Here is a 17,402-nt window from a genome sequence, read left to right as displayed (position 1 = left end):
GTGCTTGGGCTTATTTTAGCTTCAAATCGATACTAGGTGTGTACTCGAAAACACAGAAAACGAGAATCGACGAAAACCAAAAAATGATACTGTCGATGTCACATGGGCGTATGGTCACTAGTGTGGTAGTACACGGGCATGTGATTGACAAGCCAGGCCGTGGTCACAAGACACAGACACTTAACATGGCCGTGTGACGGCCGATAAGGCCTTGTACGAGACATGAGCTCAACCAATTAGGCCGTGTGGGCTACACAGGCGTGTGGGCCTACACGGGCAGACCACATAGGCATGTGAGCCCATTTTTTTGGGAAACTCTGTAAGGTTGCGTGGGTCACCCAAGTCGACTGTGACCTATCATAGGGTCAGTAAGCATTACTTAGGCCCTTGATTTTGTGATCTGATTATATAATATATGATTTAAGCATGTGGCACTTAGCATGTAAATCTGAACTGTTTGAGTAATCTGATAGACTGCATTTTAGCATGTCATTTATGTATGTTACATTGCATCGGGGTTGGGTTGATGTTATATTGGAGGAAGTATTCTGAAAGGCCTTTAAGCCAGATATCTAGCAACTCAGCTGCAATTATCTAATTATGTGTCGCACTTGGGTACAGCCTGGTGTGTAGGGATGGTTGGGTTGATTTTATCCCTACATGGTGTGTAGGGTTGGACGAAGATTGTGTGTAGAGACTGGTGGGTAGGACTTTGATGATCTGTTCTGCATCTGTATCTGAGTGGGTTAAGGCCCAGACTGGTTCTGTAATGAGCTCTGGTCCCTGACTGTATTCTGATGTATGTTTGAATGCATGTTTTATCTGTGGGGATTACATACTGAGTTTGTGAAAACTCACCCTTTTCTGTTTTATCTATTCAGGTAATCCCCAGTAATAGACAGATCGGAGCAGCGGAGGACTCAGCTGTGGCCACATGGTTTTCCACTTAGATTATTTTCTGTTTACTTATGATTAATTTATATTTGGGGAAATTTGATGTAATTAAGGCCTTTACAGATTTTTACTTAATTTGGGATTTTATAATGTTTTTACGGTTTTTACTGCTAGTAGTAGGAAAACTTAGGTTTTGAAAAGAATTAAATGTTTTACGAAACCACCACGCATACGAAATGGTTTTAAAACCTTTCGCAAAGTTTAACGTTTTGAAAATGGTTAATGATTGAAAAAAAATGACACGTTTTAGAAGATAGCATAAGATAATGAAAAGAGGTACCTACGGAGATATGGTCTTAACGTTAATGCGATTTCTAAAGCACTATCATGTGACATCGCTAGATTCAACCATAACGTCTAAGTCGGGTTTGGAGTGTTACATTTAATCGTATCAAAGCTAGGTTTAAAACTCGGCTGTAAATTTTGGGTTCCAAAATTGGTTTTTAAAGAAATTAATTCCAAATGTTTTCGAATATTCTGGGTAAGTATGTGGTTCGTAGAGTCTCCGGCGTCGATCCTGTAAGTATTCTAAAAACTCTAAAAAGTTTATCAGGAAATACTACTAGTTTGTTTGAAACAACTATAGGTAGTAAACTGTACTGAAAACACTCTAGTTAATGTATACTGAAAACTATAGTCAGACTGCGACTTACGGAAACAAACTCTGGATTTTTGATACTGTTTTGCATAAAACATCTGTTATTAAATACTGAAATTGTAACTGATCCATAATATTTGTAATATAGATAAATTTGATAGAACAATGAGCGCACGAGGTATCCGGGGAAGTGGTATTAGAGACCGGGGTAGAGGCCGTAGGGGGCTCGAGCTGAGTCATCATCTTTAGGTAACATGCCAAATCTTGATATTAGTGAGACGCTGGTTTCACCTGCCACAGAGACTGGGTCTCATAATAGTATGGTCGGGGATGACGCATTGTCCTAGGCTATGCTCAGGATTTTAGAGAGGGTCGCTAGACCCAACACTAGATTTAGGGGCCGAGGGTCGGTTACGGAACGACTCTGGTCTAATAAGGCTGAGTTATTTTGAGGTGTTCTTGGAGTCACCCTTAGCGTGGCCGAGTATTGGATAGAGGCCACAGAAAGAATTATAGATGACTTGGACTTTACTACTGAGCAAAAGCTTAAGGAGGCTGTTTCTCTACTTCGTGACGAGGCATACCAGTGGTGGCTAACAGTTAAGAAGGGTGCCCAGCCCGAACTGTTGACTTGGGAGTATTTTAAGACAATATTTCTGAGTAAGTATGTGAGAGCCAGTTATATTGATGCTAGGAGACGTGAGTTCCTAAATCTCACCCAAGGTGACCGATCAGTGGCTGAATATGAGGCTGAATTTCTGAGACTGAGCCGTTATGCGCAAGGCATGGTGTTGTCTGAATATGAAAGATGTGTCTGTTTTGAGGACAGCCTTAAGAATAATCTGAGGGTGTTGATAACTCCACAGAGGGAGCGTGAGTTTGCTATTTTGGTCGATAAAGTCAAGATTGCTGAGGATGTTAAGCGCGTGGAGCGTTAGAACATGGATTGCGAAAGGGGTAAGAACAAGAGGGATTCGGAACCCTTAAGTTCTGGGATGAGACCGAAGAAAAAGGCCAAACTGATCGGCAAGTGAGAGTTGGTCTTTCTGTTGCACCTACTGGGGTGGCGCTGTGTGGGCACTGTGGTAGACGCCATTCGGGCGAGTGTTGGAGGGCTATTGGGGCGTGCTTGAGTAATGGGTCGACTGAACACCGTGTTCAGGATTACCCGTTGAGAGCTGATCAGGTGCAAGTTCTGGGTTCTGGTACTGTACAGCCGCCGAGAGTAGTTCAGTAGCCATCTAGGGGCCCAGGTCAGGCCAGGGTGGTAACGACATGGGCCAAGGACAGAGAGCACCGGACAGAGGTGCTGAACTGTCTGAGATGGGGCAACCTGATTTGGTTTATGTTGTTTGTCGCTGTGAGCACCGAGATACTTTAGACGTCATTACGGGTACGTTTTTAATATTTAATATGACTTATTTGGCATTGATAGACATAGGCTCTACACACTCTTACATAACTAATACTGTGTCTGAGACTTTGAGGATTTCAGTCGAGAGTACTGATAGTGAGGTAACTGTTAAGTCATTTGGGGCAATCTGTCCAAGTGAGTAAGTTGTATAGGAACGTTCCGCTAGATGTCCAAGGGACAGTATTTCTGGCTGATCTAATAAAGCTTTCGTTTGAGGAGTTTGATCTGATTTTGAGAATAGACTGGTTGGTTAAACATCAGGTAAGTCTGAATTGTGCAACGAAAAGGTTGTCTTGAGGACCGAGGAGGACAGTGAGGTAGTGGTAATTAGGGAAAGACGAGACTACTTGACTAATGTGATCTCAGCTTTGGTAGCAGAAAAGTTGGTTAAAAAAGGATGTGAGGTATTCTTGGCTTACATTAGTGTTTCTGATTTTGGAGACTTTTCGATTAAGGACATCAGAATTGTAAAGAATTTTCCAAATATGTTTTCAAGGAGCTACCGGGGTTGCCTCCGAGCTGAGAGGTGGAGTTTGGGATTAAGTTGATCCCTGGTATAACTCTGGTGTCTATCACGCCTTACCGAATGACACTGAAAGAGCTAACGAAACTTAAGGCTCAAATTTATGAGCTGTTAGATCATGGTTTCATTCGTCCTAATGTGTCTTCATGGGGAGCACCTATCTTATTTGTGAAAAAAAATATAGGACAATGCGGATGTGTATTGATTATAGGCAGTTGAACAAGCTAACAATTAAAAATAAGTACCCATTTTCGAGGATTGATGATTTATTCGATCAGTTTAGAGGGGCTTTTGTGTTCTTCAAGATTAATTTGCATTCTGGGTATCTTCAGTTAAGAGTAAAAGAGGCCAACGTGTATAAGATGGCATTTAAGACTCGATATGAACATTACGAGTTCCTAGTTAAGCTCTTCGGTTTGACTAATGCACCTGCGACATTCATAAATTTGACGAACCGAGTATTTCAGCCCTACTTGGATCAGTTTGTGGTGGTGTTCATCGATGACATCTTGGTATATTCTAAGATAGAGGATAGGCACAATAAGCATCTCAGAGTGGTTCTATAGATTCTTCGTGAGAAGCAGTTGTATGCGAAGTTTAACAAGTGTGAGTTCTAGCTTCAGGAAGTGGCATTTCTAGGACATGTAGTTTCTGCTGAAGGGATATGAGTCGATCCTCGTAAGATTAGGGCTGTGTTGGGTTAGAAACAACCGAGGAATGTATCTAAAATCTGCAGCTTTCTGGGGCTGGCAGGAAATTATCGATGATTCTTAGAGGGGTTCTCTTTAATCACTGCTCCATTGACTAAGCTTCTACGTAAGGGAGTTCCTTTCGTTTGAACTGATGCATAGCAGGAGAGTTTTGATAAACTCAAGACTGTTTTAACTTAGGCTCCTGTTTTGATACAGCCTGAGCCCGGTAAAGACTTCGTGGTATACAGTGATGCGTTGCATGTGGGTTTAGGTTGTGTTCTGATACAAGACTGAAAGGTAGTTGCTTATGCGTCTCGACAGCTTAAGACTCATGAGGCTAACTATCCGATGCATGGTTTGGAGTTGGTAGCGATTTTCTTCGCTCTAAAAATCTGGAGACATTATCTGTACAGTGAGAAGTGTACTATGTACACTGATCATAAGAGTTTCAAGTATCTCTTCACTCAGAAAGAGTTAAACCTTAGGCAACGTAGATGGGTGGAACTACTTAAAGATTACGACTGAACTATCGAGTACCATCCTAGTAAGGCCAATATGGTGGCTAATGCATTAAACCGTAGGGCTATGTCGGATCTGAGAGCAATGTTCGCTTGACTAAGTCTTTTCGATGTTAGGAGTCTGCTAGCTGAACTTCAAGTAAAACCGGAATGGGTTGATCAGATCAGAAACAAACAGATGAGAGATAAGTTTCTTGAGTTGCGTTTCCATCAGGTTGAGAGTGATGTGACTATGGATTTTGGGATTAGTAAAGATGGGGTATTGTGTTTCCGCAGCCAGATTTGTGTATCGAATGATGAGGACTTGAGACAGTCGATTCTAAGGTAAGCGCATAGTAGTCCTTATGCTATGCATCCTGGCAGAAATAAAATGTATTGAGATCTATGAGATTTAGATTGGTGGCCAGGGTTGAAGCGAGAGGTTACCGACTTCGTGGCTCACTGTTTGACTTGTCAGCAGGTTAAGGCCGAGCATCAGTTACCTTCAGGTTTGCTGCAGCCAGTTAAGATACCGTTATGGAAATGTGGGCGAGTAACGATGGACTTCGTTAGTGGATTACCTTTAACACCTACTAGGAAGGATTCTTTCTAGGTCATCATAGATCGATTGACCAAATCTGCTCACTTCATTCCAGTTAGGATAGACTTCTCTTTACAGAAATTGGCTAAACTTTACATCTCTGTAATAGTGAGGCTGCATGGAGTACTTGTCTCGGTCATATCTAACAAAGATCCTCGCTTCACGTCTCAATTCTGGAAGAAGTTGCATGAAACTTTGGGTTCAAGGTTAGACTTCAGCACTGCTCTCTATCCTCAGACAGACGGTCAACTGAGAGGGTGATTCAGATACTAGAGGACATGTTGATGAGCTGTGTTGTAGATTTCTGAGGCAGTTGGAAGAAGTACTTACCTTCGGTGGAGTTTGCCTATAATAACAGCTACTAGCCTAGCATTCAGATGGTGCCTTATGAGGTCTTGTACGATCGTAAGTGTCGCGCTCCCTTATGTTGAATTGAGTTGGGTGAGTGACGTGTTCTGGGTCTGGAATTGGTCTCCGAAACTGAAGATAAGGTTCGACTGATTAAAGATCGACTAAGAGTAGCTTTTGACAGGCATAAGTCTTATGCTGATTTGAAGAGATGTGAGATAGAGTATTCTGTGAGGGACTTCGTTTTTCTCAAGGTTTCACTATGAAAGAAAATTCTGAGGTTCAGTCGCAAGGGCAAGCTGAGCCCTCTATTTATTGGCTGAAACAAGTGGGGCCAGTCCTATACCAGTTGGAGCTAACTCCAGAGTTAGATCGCATTCATGATGTTTTCCCACATATATTGTTGAGGCGCTACTGCTCTAATCCCACATATATTGTCCCTGTTGGGGAGATTAAGGTTTGGCCAGATCTAACATTTGAGGAAGAGCCAGTTTAGATTTTAGATTGCAACATTAAGGTTCTATGAAGAAAATTAATTCCCTTAATGAAGGTGCTGTGGCGGAATCATAGCACTGAGAAAGCTACTTGGGAGCCAGAAGATTTGATGCGTCAGCGGTATCCTCACCTTTTTATGATCAGGTAAAATTTCGAGGCCGAAATTTTCTTTTAGGGGGTAGAGTTGTAACGCCCTAAAAATTTGATAAATTATTTCTGTAAATAGTACACAACTGTATATCTTCTTCAGTGGTTAAGTGTTTTGGGTGTGTGTGTGAGGTCTCAAGTTCAAGCCTTAGCTTTGGGTAAATTTTTGGTATTTTTATGAATAAAGCTTTAACTATGTTCAGTAGGCTTTTAAGTAAAAGTTGGTTAAAATGTATCAGAATTGGCCTGCTGGTCTGGTGGTTAGGCAGAGTGCTTGTTTGCATAAGGTCCTGAGTTCGATTCCTTGCTTTGACTTTATTTTTGCATGATTATGGGGAGGAGTTTGAGTGGCGATAGAATTCTGAGTAGTGGGGATTTGGTGGAGAGAATTAAGGGGGAAAATATTAGGGGGGATATCGGAGTATCCCATTTGGTTTCTTTTTTCAAAATTCGGGTTCCCTATCTCTCTCTGTGCTGAAATTCCCATCTCCCTTTCTTCTATTCTTGTTCGTTCTTTTCATTGGTTTCCAAATTGCCTTCAGTTGTCCTACGTCATTATCACGCGTTTGGTAAGTGTGTTAGTAGCGTTTTGGTTTTAGGACTGTAAAATTGTTATTTAATGAGTTTACTTCGTGTTTAGGAGGAGGCTGAGAGGCTGGAAGTCACGCTTCTTCGACCTGAATCAGGATTGAGTTTGGTTGTTATCGGTAAGCCATTTATACGTTTATGGGATTCTCCGTTTCAATTCAGTTTTTTTGCGTATCAAGTGTTAACCTGGTATTTATCGGTCAATAATAGGTTCTAGAATACTCGGGGTTGTCTTAGCTTCAAATCGATACCAGGTGTGTACCCAAAATCATAGAAAATGAGAATCGAAGAAAGCCAAAAAATGATTTTATCAACGTCACACTAGCATGTGGTCACTCGTGTGGCAGGTAGTGTGGCAGTACACGGGCGTGTGATTGACAAGCCAGGTCATGCGTACAGGACACTGGCGCTTGACACAGTCGTGTGGTGGCCAGTGAAGTCATGTGCGAGACACAGGATCAACCAGTTGGGCCGTATGGGCCATATGGGCATGTGAGATTTTTGGGGCCAGGTTGTATGATCCACACAGCCAAGGCCAATTTGGGCTGTATGGGCCACACGGACAGACCACATGGGCGCATGAGCCCATTTTTCTAAGAAACTCTGTAAGGTTGTATGAGTCACCCAAGTCGACTGTGACCTGTCATAGGGTCGGTAAGCTTTACTCAGACCTCTGATTCTTAATCTGGTTATATGATGTATGATTTAAGCATGTGATACTTAGCATGTAAACCTGAATTGTTTGAGTAATCTGATAGATTGCATTTTAGCATGCCATTTATGCATGTTGCATTGCATCGGGGTTGGGTTGATGTTATATTGGAGGAAGTATTCTAAAAGGCTTTTAAGCCTGATATCTGGCAGCTCAGCTACGATTATCTGATAATGTGTTACACTTCGGTACAGCCTGGTGTGTAGGGATGGGTGGGTTGATTTTATCTCCACATAGTGTGTAGGGTTGGACGAAGATGGTGTGTAGAGGCTGGTAGGTAGGACTTTGATGATCTGTTCTGCATCTGTATCTGAGTGGGCTAATGCCCAGACTGGTTCTGTAATGGGCTCTGGCCCTCGACAGTATTCTGATGTATGTTTGAATGCATGTTTTATTTGTGGGGATTATATACTGAGTTTGCGAAAATTCACCATTTTATGTTTTATCTATTCAAGTAATCCTTAGTAATAGACAGATCGGTGCAGCGAAGGACTCAACGGTGGCCACACGATTTTCCACTTGGACTATTTTCTGTTTACTTATGATTAATTTATATTTGGGGAAATTTGATGTAATTAAGGCCTTTACGGTTTTTTGCTTAATTTGGGATTTTGCAATGTTTTTACGGTTTGTACTGCTAGTAGTAGGAAAACTCGGGTTTTTAAAAGAATCAAATGTTTTACGAAACTACCACACCTACAAAATGGTTCTAAAAGCTTCCGCAAAGTTTAACGTTTTGAAAATGGTTAATGATTGAAAACAAATGACGCGTTTTAGAAGATAGCATAAGATAATGAAAAGAGGTACCTACGGAGATATGGTCTTAACGTCAATGCGATTTCTAAAGCATTATCATGTGACATCGCTAGATTCGGCCATAACGTCTAGGCCAGGTTTGAGGTGTTACATATAGACTTTAGAATACTCAGAAACCCTAAAAATTGACTTTTTCTGCGTGTTTTAGAAACAGGGAGCGATATCGACTTAAGCTGCCACATGGGTGTGTGGCCAACCTGTGTGGCTCACATGGGCATGTGCTTAGCCCGTGTGGAAATAGTCTTGGCCGTGTAGATATTTAAATCAGCCTATTTTGTCTGTTTTTGGCTTGTCTTCCGCTCCTTTTGTTCCCATATGCTCTCCTAAGTATAAAACATGAAATTAAAAGATTAAGAGCATCAAATTCACTAAATTAAATAATAAATCATCCAAAAACATGCTAAGCATGGGATTAAAATGTGATACTTTTATGGTTTATCAAATATCCCCACATTTAAGAGTTTCCTTGTCCTCAAGCAAAATCCTCAACTTACAATTAAAATTAAACTTTCTCAATTCATAATTCTCATTAATAATGTTTTATCATAATTCACAAATAATGACACATTGATAATTCAACTAAAAGAGCACTAAATGCACAAACAATCCAAGTCTAACATTTTTTTTGAAAGCATGAAAACATAGGTATTTCCCCTTATCTAAATAATTACCTTTAATTTAAAAATAAACAATAATTGACATCCTCACAAAAGATTCACTTAAATCACTCAAAGTGCTTAAGGTTCAAAAATTAAGCACTCAAAAGTCAAACATGAAAATTTATTACCATAAGCTTGCATAAAAATCAAATCTCCACCACTATAAATGAGATGATACACAAATCAAAAGGTTGTAATAGGGCTTGGGTTAAAGGTGTAGATAAAGGCTAAAAAAGAAGGTTCGAATCGAGATCAAATTGATAAATTACCTAACTAGAAAAATAGACTAATACTGAATAATTACGTCAATAGAAATTATTTAAGAAAATACGAGCTTTTTTTCAAAATATGAAATTAACTACTTATGCTCAACACAAAGAACTAATAAATTAAACAACTAAAATAAAAGAGCATAGTTAGGCAATTAACCAAATCAAATCTCGACAAAAAAGGAGTCAATAGAATAGGAAAAATTCTCAGTGAATTAAAAAGAATGATTTATGGGTTAATATTAAGGGTAAATTAAAAAACAGTTCGTTAGGCTCAAAGGGGTTCACTAAGGGTTAATTATGAAGGTAGGCTTTTTATGGGATAAGTGGATTAAAATTTAAATGCCTTTATCATCTCAGTATATGAAGTCAAAGGTGTGGTCTCGACATGTACAATCAAAGCAAATTTTAGAATAACAAATCAATATTGACACACTCATAACCAGTAATAAAGTGAGCAAGAAAAATGTATGCTCTAAAGGCTCAAAATCTTTCAAAAATTATGGCTTTTGATGTCAATCTTGTAAATTTCAAACTTCAAGGTAATACCTCAATTTAGGGAAACAACATAAAAATATTTAATTCTGAAAATAGGCTTATCATGCTTGATTCTCTAATGTCTTAAAGTTTAAACAATCAATGCACCATTACCTATGAATTTAATCTAAAACACATCAATGATAATAACAAATCAATAAGAATTCATTCTAATAGTAGTATGAGAGAATTACTTAAACACAAGACATAATTTAGGGATTTTCATCATACAAATAACCTCCCCACATTTAAGATGTACATTGTCCTCAATGTACAAAAATTGATAAACATAATAGAACAGAAGTATCATAAGAGACGGATAGAATTGAAACTGCCCTGATTATTGGATGAAATGCCCAAAATAGTGAAAAGTGGAATTGTAGATGAGTGTAGGTGTAATGCAAAATTCTAAGCAACTGAGACGAAAATAAACACAAGGTTGAAGAGGAATAAAGGGTTGCTAACTGGATTGGAACAACCATAAGAAATAATAAAGAGTTCAAAATAAAAAACAGTAAAAAAAGTCTTAAGAAAGTACAAATAAACAGAAAAATAAAATAAAAACTAAAAATGAAAATAAAAGAAAAGAAAAGGAATGGACTAAAAAGTCCACATCATCAGATACATCAGCGTCGTCAGTCATCGACGCTGAAGTGGAGATGTGAATATGCTGACATATCTGCTGTAGAGTTCCATCGATGCTGTCAAGCCTCTAAAAACATTGTTGCTAAAAGCGAGTAAATCACTCGGAGAGGTCCGCGAAGGTCGCAGGTGGTGGTAGAGGTGGATCCTCGTGGTAGGGAGGAACATCATTAGTGAAGTCCTTTGGGTCATGCTGAACATCAGAGTAGAATAGTCTATATTGAGTGGGGTCCACTCCACGTCGCTGCTCGATCATCCTCATGTGGATCATGCTCGAGATGCCTTGAGGGGACATCTGACAGACTAGGGTAAGTGTCAAAGACTGTTCCGGTGTGTCGAGAAGACCGAAGTATCGAGCGAGGCGAGTCACGTAAAGGCCTAGACAGATGGGGCCCTTCTTATGGCGCTTAGTTTGATGGTGAAAGGCGAGCGCGATGAAGTACACAAATCAAAAACATGTCCGGTAGCATGCTCTACAGAAAATAGGCATCATAAGTACTAACCACTCCTGTGCTCTCTCTCCATTCTATCAAAGTATGAGCTAGGAGGGTGTGAAGGTATCGTAGGGCCGGAGACAGAGATGTTTCCTTCGAGTGACTCGCGTCATAGTTTGTCAGGCTGCCCATGAGATCAATCCAACAGTACGAAGGTGAGTGATGAATATGCCGATGAAGCTGAAGAAAGTCTTCGGCGCTCATGAACTCCTCTGTGTAGAGTCCTAGAATAGCACCGAACTCCAAAATACTCATGTGTCGCACCAACCTGCCAAGGTGAAAGGTGATGGTGCCTGGCTCGTCATGGATTGACATGACCTAATGGACCAAAAATGAGGTGACGAACTCTAAGGTGAGATCCGCTTAGGTGGGCTTGATGATGGTGAAAAATCTATTCCACAGGGCTATAGTAATAATCACGCACACATCATCAGCCAAACGCACCTATTCCAACGTGGCCTAATCAATGCAATGGCCCAGACCGAATGGTCGCACTCGATGAAGCTGGTACAGATCCTCCTGGGGGCCCACAAAAATCGGAGATAAGGGTGGCAAGCCTCTGCAGACGCGTTCGAGGAGGAGGTCCCACCAGGCCTTTTCGTTTTTTCGAAGCGGGGATGGCTACCTTAGATTTTCGTCGTGTGCTCGTCATGATAAATTTGTAAGAAAGTGATCAACATATTAAATGGGCGAACCAACATATTATAGGCATGCAAATAAGAGTTGAAAATCACAATAACTCTTTAACAATTTGCCTAATATGGAATGGAGTATAGTAAATCTAAGGTATAGAGGCTACCACGGAACAAAAATAATATTATGCATAAAAAAAAGATTATTAAAACATTAATAAAATCAATTAAATAAGAGATATAAATAATATAGCGGAATAAAAAGAAAATAAAATTTAACAAAAAGAGAATACATCAATTCACGTAAAAATATTTAATACTCAAGAATAATCATAGTCTCAATAATCAATAAAATGAATAATAAACATGAATAAGGTAAAACTAAAACATTAAACCTAAGTAAGAATAAAATGGAATAAAATAATAATAGTAATAAAAGAAATAAATAGAGAAATGTTAATTCTAATAAACTAAAATAGAAGAAGGGCAAAACGGGAAAAACTGACTGGATGGTGGAAGTGGTGGTCGGAGTTAAGGCGCGGCGGTGGGTCGGGGTTGGGGTGAGGTTGAGAAAGATGAGAAAAGAAGAGGGGAAAGAGAAGGGAAAATGGAAATAGAAGGAAAGGGGTTTTGTGATTAGGGGAAATGAGGCGTCAGAGCTTGGTGGTACGGTTGGGGGTTGTGTGAATGAGAAGAGGAAGAAAGGGCAAGGGAGGAAGTCGTGAGGGATTCGACTAGATGGGAGGCAAGTGATGGTGGCTAAAATAGAGGAGTTAAAAGGGCTGCGGCGGCTAGGTCCTTTGAGAGGGAGAAGAAGACAAAGTAGAAAAGTAAAAAAAAAAAATGAGAGGCCGGATCGGGTTAGGTGCGACAATAGGGGGTATGGGAGGCCGGGGTGAGGGGTAGTCGGCGGTTAGGGAGAGTTGGAGAAAAAAGACTAAAGATGAAAAGAATTTAGGGTTTGGGGGTTAAAAGGGGACACAGTCGTGTGAGCCCCGTGTTGGGACGCACGGCTATGTTACACACCCGTGTGGTCTCGTTCTAGCCCGTGTGCATTTAAAATTTGTATCGCAGTCATCACACGACCTTGGACACGTCCGTGTGTCCAGGTCGTGTGGTTCACACGGCCGTGTCGCACGACTGTGTGTAATGTTGTTTGCTTCTTCCATACCCGTGTGGCCTCCCACACCCTCGTGTGCAGGAACACATTGTCGTGTCCTACGACCGTGTGCAATGTTGTTTGTTTCTCCCATGCCCGTATGTAGGAACACACAGCCGTGTGCCTCGCCCGTGTAGCTCTCTGACTTGTTTAAAAATTGAAAATTTAGCTCCAGTTTTCACGCAGCTTAGGACAAGCCCGTGTGTCCAGGCCGTGTGGTCCACACGGCCGTGTTGCACGCCCGTGTGGCATTTTTTAGCCTGTGTCTCAATCGTTTTTTTGGGATTTTAAGCTTTATGGCTCACATGGTTGTGGACACACCCGTGTGTCATGGCCGTGTAACTCTCTGTCAATTTCTTTAAAAAAATAAAAACTAAGTCCCAAGATCCATACGGCTAAGGACATACCCGTGTGTCCAGGTCGTGTGGGTCACACGGCCATATCGCGTGGCCGTGTAACTCATTATCACCCCCATGCTAAGTCACACGGCCTAGGACACGCCTGTGTGTCCAGGCTGTGTGGGTTAAAAACTGGTATTTTACTATTTAATTAATTTTAAAAAAATAATATGAAATAAAAAATGAGGAAATTAACGATGTTAGTACTTGGGTTGCCTTCCGAGAAACACTTATTTAAAGTCCAAGCTCGACTTACCTCGTATACATACAATCATGGTGGTTCTCAGAGTCGAGACTCCTCTTTCTTGCTATCAATTCTTTCATTCAAATAAGGTTTAAGTCGAGTAATATTTATCTTAAAAGTACCGAAATGAGAATGAATTACCTAGACTATACCATATGGAAAGATATTGAGTACTGTGAAAGGAGTCGCTCCATTTGTATTAAGCTCTAAAGTGGTTAATCGAGGGTCGGGTTCATCTAACAATACATGGTCCCCAACTTTGAAGTGGTTCATTCCATCCTTAAGCTCGTCAAGGAGTTGCTTCGATTTTACATCGCATATTTTCGGTTTCTCCTTGACATGTGACTGTCATTCGTCTAGTTCATCGATTTGAAGCTTTTGTCCTTCATGAATTGTTCCGTCTTTGATGCTTGAGCTGGACTGTGGCTCTATAATTGTTTGCTGAGGTGTTTCTTGCAAAGAATGTTGAGCCATAAGGTTATTAACATCAACAGAACTTGTAATATCATCTCGATAGTTAAATATTTTAGCAGAATCACGAGCCTAATGTGTGATCGTGTCATCTTCTACACGAAGTATGAGTTCACCTGTACCAACATTAATAATCGTTCTAGTAGTTGCTAAAAAGAGTCGACCTAGAATTAAGGGTACATCACTATCCTCATCCATGTCTAAAACAACAAAGTCAACTGGGAATATAAATTTATCAATCTTTACAAGCACATCCTCAACAATACCCTTGGGAAATCTAATAGTTTTATTTGCCAATTGGATAGTAATCCTAGTTTGTTTGGGTTTCTCAAGACCTAATTGCTTGAACATTTTATAGGGCATGACATTAATACTTGCCCCTAAATCAGCCAAAGTATTGTTCAAATTTAAACTACCAATTAAACAAAGAATAGTAAAACTCCCTGGATTTTTCAATTTGTTAGGTAGTTTATTCTGTAGAATGGCTGAGCAGACAACATTTAGCTCTACGTATGACGCATCATCTAACTTCCGTTTGTTTGCTAAAAGCTCCTTTAAAAATTTAACTGAGTTGGGCATCTGCAAAAGAGCTTTAATAAATGGTAAGTTAATGTGTAGATTTTTCAAGAGTTTAAGAAATTTACCAAATTGCTCATTGGTATGGTCTTTCTTCGTTGCGTTGGGGTATGGCACATGAGGTTTATATGCTTTACTTACCGGTTTTTGTTCACTGTTGCTCGCCTCAACCTTACCTTTACTTAACACAAGTTCTTGCCTCAGTTCTGGTTCTAGTTCAATTAACCTTTCCTCATCTGTTACAGTAATTGCATGAAGTTGTTCTTTTGGGTTAGTTTTGGTATTACTTGGCAAGCTACCTTGTGGTCTTTCTAAAGTCATTTTAGCCAACTGCCCTATTTGATTTTCAAGCCCTTGAATTGATGCTTGCTGATTTTTAAGTGTTGTTTCGGTGTTTTGGAAGCGAGTTTCTAGCACCGAAATAAACTTCGTCAACATCTCTTCAAGGTTCAGCTTCTTTTCTTACTGGTAAGGTGGTTGAAAGCCTGAAGGGGTTTGTGGTCTCTGATTTCCTTGACCACCCTAAGAGAAGTTGGGCTGATTTCTCCAACCTGCATTGTAAGTGGTACTATAGGGATTATCCTGAGGTCTAGAATTATTACCCACATAGTTAACATGTTCGTCTTCTACGTTAGGGTTGTAGGATCGACTTTCTAGATGGTTCCCTCCACCATTTGCGTCACATTGCATCACTGGATGTACCTGCATAGAAATACATAAACCATCAATCTTTTTATTTAAGAGCTCTACCTGGTTTGATAACATGGTGACCGCCTCGAGGTTGAAAACACCAGCGAATTTTGTCGGCTTTGTCCTAATGACTTGTCATTGATAATTATTCAGTAACATCTCTTCAATGAACTCATAAGCCTCCTCAGGTGTTTTGTTATTTAGGGTACCGCCGGCGGCTGCATCGATTAGTTTTCTAGTTGAGGGGTTCAAACTATTGTAGAAAGTCTGAACCTGTAACCATAAGGGTAACCCATGGTGAGGGAACCTTTTCAATAAATCCTTATACCTCTCCCATGCATCGTATAGGGTCTTTAAGTCCATTTGCACAAAGGAAGAGATATCATTCCTCAACTTTGCCGTCTTGGCCGGCGGAAAGTATTTCAACAAAAAACTTTTCGATCATTTGTTCCTATGTAGTGATGGACCATTGTGGTAGAGAGTTCAACCACTGTTTAGCTTTATTCCTCAATGAGAAGGGAAATAACTGAAGGTGGATGACATCATCAAAAACTTCATTAATTTTGAAAGTATCATAGTACTCCAGAAAGTTAGCCAAATGAGTATTTGGATCCTCATCTTGTAAATCATCGAACTGAATAAACTGTTGGATCATCTGAATGGTGTTCAGCTTCAATTCGAAGTTATTTGCAGCAATAGCAAGTCTCACAATACTCGATTCAGCCCCCGCTAAATTAGGCTTGGCATAGTCGTACATAATACGAGGAGAAGGATTCTGATTTACAGGATTCGTGGCAACCACAGAAGGTAGCGAATTAGTCTGATTTTTAGTCATCTCCTCAGTAATATTGGTATCATCCTCTTGCTCTTCCTTCATATACTGTAGACTCTACCTTATTTCTCTACGATTTTTGCGAGCTGTGCTTTCAATTTCACTATCAAATAATAGAGGTCCTGACGAGTTTCTTTTAGTCATAAACTAAAAGAACCTGCTAGAAGCAAATAAGAGAAAAAGTTAGTAAATTAAAGTAAAAACAAAAATAAAAATAAAAAATAAAAAAATGGCTAAAGTAATAAAAATTATGTGTTCCTAATATTTTAGTTCCCCGGCAACGACGCCAAAAACTTGATGATCATCACGAACTAACTAAAATACAACAAAGGCAAGCACACCTATCGAATAGCAGTACAGCTATGGTGAGTCTGAAATATCGTATCCATAAGGACTAAAAGTACTAGTAATAACTATCTTTATGTTATTTAGCCTAATAATTAAATAAAGTGTTTTAATTTAAAATTAAACTAATTAACTATGAACGCAACAGAGATCGAATTGGAAAAATACTTAAGAAAACCAATGAGAGAAACAATACCCAGGAAAGAATCCACCAAAACTTCACTTATTATTCTGATTTTGTATCAAACCATTTATTCACTTGTCTTAATCCGTAGAAATCCCTAAATTGTGTTAATATCTCTTTCAAGACTAAGAACAACTGACTCTAGGTTGATTAAAACTCCTATTGTCCCATTAACTCGATCTATGGATTCCCTTATTAGATTTGACTCTAATCCGACAGAATTATGTTGTCCTATTTCTAGGATTGCAATCAACTCCGCTCAATTATGCTAGATCTACTCTTAAATAGAGACTTTTGCTCCACTGAATAAGCATATCAAACTTGGATTAATATCCTGAAAATATTAAGGCAAGGATTAAAAACACATAATTAAGAACAAGAACAAGTATTTATCGTGTAATTCAGATAATTAAATAATATAATCCATCATAGGTTTTATCCTCCTTAGGTATTTAGGGAGTTTAGTTCATAATGTAAAAGGAAAACATCTCAAATATAGAAAAACAACAAGACATAAAAAACCCAAATAAACTTCAAGAGAAATTTGAATGGAGATCTTCAATCTTGAAGTGGATCTGCTTCCGAGATGATTCCAACGGCTTCCTTCGAGTAATTTCTACTTTCTGCTCCGTGTGTCCCCCTTAGGTCCTCTTCTAGTGTGTATTTATAGACTTTAGAATGCTCAGAAACCCTAAAAATTGACTATTTCAGCGTGTTTTGGAAACATGGAGCGATATCGACAAGGGCTGCCACACGGACGTGTGCTCAGCCCATGTGGAAATAGTCTTAGCCATATAGATCTTTAAATCAGCCCGTTTTGTCCGTTTTGGCTCGTTTCCCGCTCCTTTTGTTCCACTATGCTCTCCTAAGTATAAAATATGAAAT

The 17,402-nt window shown here is 39.7% G+C and overlaps 1 protein-coding gene and 1 non-coding gene across 2 annotated transcripts; both read left to right on the top strand.

Moving 5' to 3' along the window:
- The first annotated feature begins 1,806 nt into the window (after window positions 1–1,806).
- On the top strand, window positions 1,807–2,789 carry LOC108462682 (uncharacterized). Its single transcript, XM_017762602.1, has 3 exons — window positions 1,807–1,870; window positions 2,018–2,485; window positions 2,560–2,789. Exons 1-3 carry the CDS (start codon window positions 1,807–1,809, stop codon window positions 2,787–2,789), a joined length of 762 nt encoding a protein of 253 aa, XP_017618091.1.
- A 12,656-nt stretch (window positions 2,790–15,445) lies between these two features.
- On the top strand, window positions 15,446–15,552 carry LOC128287577 (small nucleolar RNA R71). The gene has a single exon (XR_008278277.1). It is a non-coding gene; the product is annotated as a small nucleolar RNA R71 (small nucleolar RNA).
- The last annotated feature ends 1,850 nt before the right edge of the window (window positions 15,553–17,402 follow it).

This window comes from Gossypium arboreum, chromosome 13 (genome assembly GCF_025698485.1).
Source record: "Gossypium arboreum isolate Shixiya-1 chromosome 13, ASM2569848v2, whole genome shotgun sequence".
NCBI lineage: Eukaryota > Viridiplantae > Streptophyta > Magnoliopsida > Malvales > Malvaceae > Gossypium > Gossypium arboreum.
The sequence above is the reverse complement of the archived record's forward strand: the minus strand, read 5'-3'. Positions and strand labels throughout refer to the sequence as shown.